This window comes from Symsagittifera roscoffensis, chromosome 4, assembly GCF_963678635.1.
Source record: "Symsagittifera roscoffensis chromosome 4, txSymRosc1.1, whole genome shotgun sequence".
NCBI lineage: Eukaryota > Metazoa > Xenacoelomorpha > Acoela > Convolutidae > Symsagittifera > Symsagittifera roscoffensis.
This window is the reverse complement of record NC_087065.1, coordinates 12858891-12868460: the sequence shown is the minus strand read 5'-3', so window position 1 is coordinate 12868460 and position 9570 is coordinate 12858891. Positions and strand designations below refer to the sequence as shown.

General features: G+C 38.7%; 2 protein-coding genes across 2 annotated transcripts in view; one reads left to right on the top strand and one right to left on the bottom strand.

Moving 5' to 3' along the window:
• Positions 1–9570, top strand: part of LOC134843633 (tyrosine--tRNA ligase, cytoplasmic-like) — a 248665-nt gene that overhangs the window by 196960 nt on the left and 42135 nt on the right. The gene's annotated exons all lie outside the window — the stretch shown is intronic.
• Positions 2880–7717, bottom strand: LOC134844022 (neuronal acetylcholine receptor subunit alpha-5-like). Its single transcript, XM_063860476.1, has 4 exons — positions 7055–7717; positions 6608–6804; positions 3700–3996; positions 2880–3538 (listed from the first exon to the last, which is right to left on the bottom strand). Exons 1-4 carry the CDS (start codon positions 7186–7188, stop codon positions 2919–2921), a joined length of 1248 nt encoding a protein of 415 aa, XP_063716546.1. The 5' UTR covers positions 7189–7717; the 3' UTR covers positions 2880–2918.

Below are 9570 nucleotides of genomic sequence, written 5' to 3'. Positions count from 1 at the left end.
GGATGAGATCATCGGCGGGCCTTGTGGGGCTTCCTGCTTCGTCCAGACTGGCCCCCTGCTCAAGCGCTGGGTTCAGCATCCCCATGCGTGCGCTGTCGAAGATTGTGTTTCGCAGTATGTTGTGTCTTGAGATGACTTCCGGGCCTCGCCGGCACGTGAAGGCGTGGTGCCCTGATGGGTCCAGCACTTTGTCGGGACACATAGAAAATTCTTTACCCGGCGCGAAAACTGAGAGACCCAACTTCAGCTTGCTAAGGTTTGCACTTATTCAGCTTCAAGACCCAGACGTAGCCCTGACTAAAGCACGCCGAGGTTTCCATAAGTCAAATTTTTTCAGATGCAAGAGAGACATGCTCAAACAAGAGTCTGAAAATGTTTTCTCCTGTCGCGGAAGAATGAGAATATTGTTGTTTGGCTCTACGGGCGATGTCTTGAGTCAGTTGGTCAGCGTCGGCAACGTGGCTGTTGTAATCAACTACACTGATGTCAGTGTCGGCATGTGCGTTGGCTGCTGCAACTTATGATATGTAGGCAGCGGCTGCTTGTGTTCTTAGTGAACGGAGCCCTAGTCCTCCGTTCCTCAGGTACAGACGAGCTTGCTCTTTGGATTGATCGTTGATTTCAATGGAGACCGATTCGTCTTCTTTCTTCGGCGTCCACCTTCATGAGGTTAGCCTGGATCCTTTACAGCATCTCTTGTGTCTAGCGAAGTTAGTTTTGGGTACTCTTTTGTTGCATCCACCACAAGTTTTGTATTCGGGTCGGTGTTTTGTTGTAAATTGTCCTCCTACACATACTGTAAGATGATTCATCAGAGTTGCTGACTGTTTGAATGCTCTATCGCAGTTGTGGCAATTGTAGTTGATACTTTCTGTGTGCATTCTTGACATGCCAGCCCTGTTTTAACATTTCTCGCCGTAGACTCGGCAAATGCACGCCTCATCTTTTTCGTACTGCGTTCGTTGTATTGGGCTCGTTACTCTTCTTCCTCCATTTTCTTGGTTCGTTTCCCAGTCTTCTATATGTTTTATTCTTTCTTTTACCATGCTCCTGAGTTCTGTCCTTTATTTGGTGCTCTAGACTTATTTGGTCCCATCCAGCTTCTTTCGTCATTTTGATCCAATATCTAGGCGTATTTCTTGTTCTTTTCAAGTTCCTCTCTACTTTTTCTGTCATCTTCGTCCATCCAAATACTACTTTCTTTGTCATTCTACTTTCAGGCATCCTTGCCACATGTCAAATTCTTTCTAGGCTTCTCTTTTCTATTTTTATTCTAACTGACTTGATATTCAGCTCATTTCTGACATTCCACGCATTTTTGTGTTTTTTTCCTGCATTTCCTTCAAGGGAGGTTTGTTTTTTGAACTTCATATGTACCGGTAGCATTTGTCCATGGTTTTGTGAAGCTTGTTTATTTCTCCCACTCTCCATGATCTCGCATGGCAGTTATACATTAAGGTACTCTCCACTGTGGCCTCCATTCTCCTGGCTTGCGTCTTCTTTGTCAATCGTGTGTTTCCTAGTCGTCGCGTTTTCACTTGGAACCATGCCCCCATGACCTTTGACGCTGTGAGTTCATGGCAGAAATCATCGCTTCCAATCGGAGCGCCCAGGACCTCCATGTTGGGGGCACGAGTTAATTAGTGCTCTTATAGAGGAGGGACGGTTGAAGTAAATACCTTTTATGACAATGCATTAAATGCTGTCTTGACTTAATTCCTGCAATATTGTTTACTGACGTATTTCTATAATGCTGGTATGGGCCATATCCAGCTTGTGCACGACCGTACTTAAACGGAAGGGCCCCTTTTATAATTAAGTTTTTTTCCTTGTTGGGGGTATTGTATTTTATGATATATTCGGGGAACATTGATTTGTCGAGTCTGCAGTACACTTCGCATTTGCTGACTTTCACCTCTAGACTCGTACAAGTACCAGAGGTTGGCTAGAAGGCACTCCTGAGAATCGATTCTGATGACGAGTTTGTGTAGGGCTACCGCGAACAGGAGGGGGCCCAGGGGGTCACCTTGCTTTACGCCTGCTGCTGACAGTAGAGTGCCCAATGTGTGGCACAGGACAGGATAAGAGTGATAGCAGGAATTCACCCACGGGAGCAGTTCAGGGAAGATATAGATTTAAAAATATTTTCGATGCAGATTTGAAATATTTTCTACTGGCAAACAAAGTGTTTCTTTTTTTCCGATACATGGAGTTTTCATTTTGTTTTACTCAGCGGATTGCTTGAATTGTCTGGCTTATATGTGTTAAGAAGTTTAAATCAATTTCATTTGCTAAAACGAAGTTAAATTACGCTCTCCAACAACAACAAAAAAGTTGTTTGTAGGTTTCCTAGCGGAATAAGATCTACATGTTGAGTGTTCTCAATCATAAAAGAATTAATGAGTGTCAACCATGAAAGACTTGAATTTAAACGAGGTTTAAGATCATACTTTTTTCTTGAACTTGTTTCAAAAACACCGAGGAGTGTAAAAGGGGAATGTAAAAACAGATAGGGTAATCGACAAAATTTGTTGTTATAACGTTTTATGTTAACTCAAATTGTGTGTTTTTTTATTCTCTGAGTTTATGTGATTTTTTTTATTGTTTACGAGGTTTGTTGTTTTTTCCTTCAGTTGTTTTGATGATGTCTTAATTGACAAAAACGTTCAAGCTTTGATACTTGTTTTTTTTTCTCGTGACAAGATTACAATCACCAAGCTATATTTAACGTTCTTCCGTGAAAAATTCAACGAGAATATCTCATGCACATGGCAAGTACTATGCTTTTGTGGAACCTGCAACAATTGTCCTAAAGCCTATACTGCTAGTACACCTCGTTTTTCGAGTTTCATTGAGACTTTTCGTTTTTTAACTATCAGTTTGATTTATTCTTGAATTTCATCTTTTCAATTGACTTATTAGCCCCTCGTTAAATTGATAAATAGGAAGCTGTAAATCGAAGTTCCAGTCAGATATAGCATGCCCAAAGTTAAGTCAATTTTTCTGATTGACTGAAAGAACATTGTAGAGTGCCTTTGTCTGTGATTTGAGACGTCGCCATTAGCCTGCTTTTTCTTGGGCTGTAAATTGAACTGCTGAGCTGAAGCGACTGTTGCCATATTTGCTAACTCCATAATGCTTTCATTCGTTGCTTTATTCCTCCGATGAAGTAACCACACGTGTGTATTCAGAGAAATTGTAGCTAGTAACAGCGAAAATCCCGAGCAGAAAATACTTGCAAGGTAGTAGTTGCAAAGATTTGGAAACGTTTTTGAAGTCTCTGGTATGAAGTCGATAACAATGACAAGATTAACACAAAGAGCCAATGTCACAGTTGCTCCGAATGCAATCCTATCGCCTGACTCTCCGGGAAGGAAGAATGTCAAGCTGCTCAATGCTAGCAGAAGCGCGTTTGGAAGAATCAGATTCCTCACATAGAACGAGCTCAATCTGTCAAACTTCACGGCGATTTGTATGACACTGTATAACTTCGGGTTTTTCGTGTGACCAGTTACTGTGTCTTCATGGCACGATGTCCCTGAATTGTAGAAAAACGCTAGCGCATATTAAAATAATCTTTAAAAGGAACAAAAAATAATGTATGGCGTCAAAGTTAGCTTGAAGTTAAACTTTTTGCTCTTCTAAATTGTTTTTTTTTTAACTGACTGAGCATTGTCTTGAAGATCAAATTATAAACACCTTTGAGTTCCCATAGACTGTGTGAAGAATAACCGGATATATCCAAAGTAGGTTGTTCGCATCTGATCTGCACTTCGCTGTAATCGTACTGCCAGGACCCAATTGTAATCACACACTCTTGGCTGTCGTATGGGAATGTCGTGACATCAAGCGAGCATGTTGTCTCGAAAGAGACTGGTCTGTACCATCCTACTAACCCCATGTGATCGACTGTTAATGGGATCGATTCTAGGAACTTGTTTGCATCGAAGAGGCCAATATCGTTGTATGGATGAATATCAGGAATCCAAAGCGTCCCTAAAATGTTCATTAGAATTGTATCTGAACGTGGATTCGATCTCCCACAGTCGCATGGTATTGCACTGGCTTAGTTTTGTATTTTAAGAGCTCGTTTTGTGTTTTTGATGCTTGTGCTTGGGAAGGGCCTGTTCGCCGAGGTTAAAATTTTTGAATTAAAAATCAATTTGTAACCAGTTTCTCGATTATACCAAACTTTGATGTTTTTTTTCTGGTATTGGATGGGAGCAATGGTTATGAATCATATCTCCCAGAAGGAATATACAACCTTATTAACTAACTGTAATGTTGTTGCAATCGGATTTTAAGTTTTCGTCAGATTAGCTGGAATTCGCACGGTGAGAAAGTTTGTTTCCAACTTGCTTGTTACTGCATCAATTTAATGATCTGTCAAGGTGTAACATGCACTTGTCCGTGAACAGTAGACATGCACTTGTCAGGTGAACAGTAGACTTGTCCGCTCTATACTGATTGTTCGAACCCCAGTCGGAACTTTTTTTCTTTTTAGCGTATAAAGTGTTTGTTGTATGTTATAACAGCTAAATTGCCGATATTTCGTTTTTAAAAGGAGAAAACAAATAACGATGCGAGTGACTTTGTGCTTGGGGGGCTTCATATTATTCAAATTTCCATCTTCATATTATTTCGTTAAGCTTTGTTATATGTCTAATTTTTTCCGTATTAAACGGGCACCTACTCAAGTACTCTTAGCCTAATTTTTATTCAAGCGAACCCTGTCTTTTAATACGACTTGGATTTTTTACCCTTGCAAGGGTATTGCAAATGGGTACTAGACTTTTTACTCGTAAACAACTTTGTCCACAAGACTCACTTCTGGACTCCTTCATCTCTTCGTCTTCATTGCACATCCTACTTTTCTTGGTTGCAATTTTTAAGCATGGTACGTTTGTTATTTTTAAATATCCGTCCTTTTCAAAATTTAATTTCGATTTTTTTCTGTCCTTTTTTCTGCTCAATAGACTTCGGCCTATTTTATATAGGCTTAGTGGCCTGATTTCGACTAGTTTCAAGGGAAACATATTTTTCATGCTCACCTGGATCGCACAAAATGCTAAAAATCTTAATAGAAATTATTATTCAAGATTTACATGACAACATTTTTCGGCTTTTGTTTTTTCTTTTTTCCGGCTTAATATGTTTCGTCCTATGTTATTTCTGTTTAATGGCCGCATATTGCGCCTTTCGATGGGCGAAAAAAGTTCGTGTGTGCGTGTCTGTGTTTTGAGGACGAGGGGGACTTCATAATTTCTTATTCGTCTTAAAATTTTTTTGTTTTTTCTTTTCCCCTTTTCGGCTTTATAGATTTTGGCATATACAACATCGGCTTAGTCGCCTTATATTGCGTCGTTTTACGAGCTGTATATCTGTTTTGAGGTTGAGGGGTACTTACTAACATTTTTTAAGTCTTGTTTTTTTGTTGGCTTTTTTATTTTTTTTTGGCTTGATAAGTTTCGGCCAGTTTCATATAGGCATAGTGGTCGCATATTGTTTCATTTGCCGCGTAAAGAAAGTTTGTTTGTGCGTGTGTGTGTGTGCCTGTGTATGTGGAGTGGGTTTGAGGGTGTGGGGGACATGATAATATTTTGAAAAAATTTTGGTGTAAAGGGTTTCTGCCAAGGTATTTCCGGCTTTGTTACCGCTTAATAACTTTTCTTTCGATTCTAGTTTTACATTCTTTTGTCTTGGCTTGTTTTTGTTTCGAAACTAGCCTTATCGATAGATCTGTTTTTTTTTGTCTCGAAAACGGCTTTTTGTATAGCAAGGCCAGATGCTTAAGCAAGCGACTGATTTCTTGAGGTCTGTTGGGGAATCCCATAATTTTGTATGTGATTTTGAACGTAGCGAAGACACTTATATAGATAGTGATGATTTTTTTCGTATTTGTTGCTTGAAGGAGGGTGAATTGCGCTTTTCTATTACGAAAGCGGAAATGAAATGACGTAAAAAGGGCAACGACTTCAAGTTTCAAAAGTGTTAATAAATTTGAGATTTCTCAGCGGAATAAAAAATAATTTATTGATACATTCGTATCAAATTGGGTAAGTGTCAACCATAAATTGTTCTTGAAATGCAAAGAGTATTGAAGTCTTTGCATTTCAAGGACAAGCTCTTTTCACCATTTTCTTGCTTGTTTGTTTGCTAAGTGCAGCTTCACTGCCGTGTTTTTTGCCTGTGTTCAAATATAAAAACAATAATTTTTTAGTCTCTCTTTAAAGCGAAAACTTCGAGCCCATTTTTCGCGAAATTGTACAGAAACGTCTTAGAAGTTTTTCAACTGCTGCGAGAGTTACGACTAAAACCGCTGCAACTGATGCATGATTCGTTATCGCGTGACTTGATTTTTGCAAACAAACTGAATACTGCGATTTATCCACTGCATGGTCAAAACATTATGACCTGACATACGTACCTCTTCTGTTAGCGCCTGTCGCGCCAAAAATTGAGTAGACAATATCGTTAATTTGACAAATGTGAGTGATGGGATAACTTTATGAACAGCCACACAGCGACTGTCATCTACTCGTTTGTATTTAGCTTTTTGCCTGAAACAAGCTAGTCTTAGACCTATTTGGATCTAATTGCATCTTACCCTGCATGAAGCGTAGGTTAGTGATGTCATCATTGTCTTCCGGTTCCCAACTGAGCATCTCGTCAACCCAGTAGAGTCGCTGCCACATGAGAAGAGTGACAGTCTCCATCTTGCTGTTGAAACTCACAAGCTGGTACAGGGCAGCCCCGAAGGTCAAGGTCACCGTGTCCGAGACATTGCGAACCGGACGTACACGTCTAGAACAGAGTGATTCCCAGTTTAAATTGATTCAGTACATTTGATTCTTCAATTTGCAGAGCGCATAGTTTTTCAGAACAAATTTGTGGCAATTTGAGAAATAGATTTTAGATATTTTATCCTGTTTCCGAAGATTGAATTTTCCGGACAATTTATTTCTAAAATGCGCCTAATCACCTAGGATTTAATTGTGCTTTGTCCTTGATGCTCAATAGAGTCTAATCGTGGGTTTAATTAGGAATCACATACCTGTCGTAGTGTTCCATAAGAGACTCGTGCAGATGGTTTTCCGTTTGATATGAAAAGTTCGAATCCGTTGCAACTTTATTGAACTGGGAAACCAGAATTAATATGAAAGCACAACAAAAGGATCCCGCGATCATATTTTTTGAGAGGACAGATTAAGGTACTAAGATTATTGAGTAAGTATCATAATAAGTAGTGTGACCAGGAAGTTAGTTCAGCTTTAATTAGCTCCGATTCCGCTATTTAATGCAGAAAATCTTCTGTAGAGCTGCTTAACCCGTTGATGCTGTTAACGATCGAAATTCAATTTGAAGCATGCAGAAAAAAGCAGTGCTTTTAAAATGGACGAATGAGACTTCGAATTATAAGGGAAACTACCAATCAAGTGGTCCCATATAAAGGATGGACGAACAAATGCTTTTAAATGTGCTATGCACCTTGTCGGGGGCTCTGTTGTTGTGAACAAGATAAAATGCTTTTATTGTAATGAAATTTGAACCAATCAAGTAGCCTCAAAAGCGATTGACAGTGAATTTTTGACTTGTCTGTTTTGACTTAATTCGCTAGCTTTAATCAGGACAGGTGATCAAAAAGCCGATTAAGTTGCCTTTTGTTGAAGTCTCTGCCGCCTACTTATTCTGACAAAAATGATTCATTGGAATATTTAAATCACGCTCCGCCCAGCCTAAGGCAAAACTTTAAAACTTGCGTTTTTTAGTGTCTTTACAGTTGTATGGTTTCAAAAGTTCTTATTAGTTAAAAGTTTTCAACCATGTTTTATTTGCATCAGGAGAGCGGGTTGACTGAGCGAACAAAGAAAACTTTTTTCATCGCCAAAGAAGGCAAAATATGGAACCTCTTTTTGTAAACAATTGCCGAGAAGTTAAAGTAACTAAATTAATGCGAGCTTATCAATGAGCTTTTGAGTAATCATCATCGGGTTACGCGAAGTCTCTCAGCGCCCTGTTACGCTTCCCGAATTTTTTTCATAATTTATATAACGCCGGGGCAGTACAACAGTGCCGAAGTACAACAGTGCCGAAGTAAAACAGTGCCGGAAAAAAATTAGTTCAACAGTGCCGAAAATGAAAAACTAGTTCAACAGTGCCGAAAATTTTTTTTTGTTCAACAGGGCCGAAAAATTAAAAAACACTTCGGAAAGCTTGAATTATCGTTTATAACAGATAATACACAAAGTTTTCCAATAGTTTTCAATGTTTCGATTTCTCGATGCATATGATCGCTTCAATGCCGCTATTTGCTCCCTTTTTCTTCTGTCTTTTTTCTTAGCTTTCCGTGGAATATCTCCATTCTGAAATGATTTCAAGGCCAGTTTCGACATTTTTTCTTTCCGTTTCAGTTTTCGGATTAAAACCCAAAAATTTGGATGAAATCGCCCATTTTTTTGTTCCAGATATTCAGCCAATTTTCACAACTGTTTGTGGTGGTGAGTGAAGCTGGTCTTTCAAACAAGTTCCACATTTTTAGTGGATATTGTCCATTGAGCCAAGTTTTTTCGAAATACTCAAAAAAATTTGAAATTCCGTTGTAAATTCCGATCAAAATAAGATTTTTCCGATCGTACTTGATTCGCGTGTAGTTTGTTCTGACCAATCCGATAGGCAAATAAGGCAATGTAAACAATCGTCGAATTATTTTGCGAATTTTTTGGTTTTCAAATAAACCAAAAACCGTTTAAATCTGAGTAAATGGATCTGGCGCTGTTTTGAAAGTTCCATCGGCTAAAACTGTATCGCAATTCGCTAGATTTTCAAAAAAAATCTGGTTGCCATGACAACTGCCCCAAAATCTACGCTTTTTTTCGAGAAGAAACTTTTTTCCGGATAAGGTTTTGCCCCATGAATTGGAAAAAATTATATCTGACACTGTTTGCGGTATCCCAGGTAGCTGTTTTCGGCGATGAAACTACAAAGAATTTCGAATATTCCGGAAATTTGGTACGAGATTTTCGTCATTTTCGTCACCACATCTTCATAAATTTCGGACATAATTTCTGGGGGCTCATTTTCGACAGCTGACAAAATTTTTTGGCAAATTTCCGCAGATTTTATGTAATCATCGACCGCGGGATGGTTGTGAATAGCTGGACAATTAGTAATTTTGCTCAAATTAATATCAAGGGCGGTTGTTGCCTGACATTTTTTCTCTACACAAATGTAAAAAATTTTAGTTTTTGTTGTTTTGTTTTTTCTATAACGATAGCCAGCAATTTCTAAATTTTGCGAACCAGCCCTTTTTGAAGGAAAAAATTTGAACATTTTATGTGCGGAAAAAAGAAATTACAGCGATCAATTTACGTGCGGCAATAAGAAATTAAAGCGATCAATTTACGTGCGGCAATAAGAAATTAAAGCGATCATTTTACGAGCGGCAATAAGAAAGAATTTGAAGCGATCAATTTACGTGAGGCAAAAAGAAAGAATTTGAAGCGATCAATTTGCGTGCGGCAATAAGAAAAAATTTGAAGCGATCAATTTATAATTAGTAGCAAAAAGTTC

Excerpts from the sequence above, each read along its gene's own strand:
- LOC134844022 (XM_063860476.1), bottom strand. The coding sequence starts at position 7,188 with ATGATCGCGGGATCCTTTTGTTGTGCTTTCATATTAATTCTGGTTTCC. Across the intron at positions 3,997-6,607 it reads TAACCTACGCTTCATGCAGG|GGACGCTTTGGATTCCTGAT; the intron begins GTAAGATGCAAT and ends TGAACATTTTAG. Across the intron at positions 3,539-3,699 it reads CAGTCTATGGGAACTCAAAG|GGACATCGTGCCATGAAGAC; the intron begins GTGTTTATAATT and ends TCTACAATTCAG.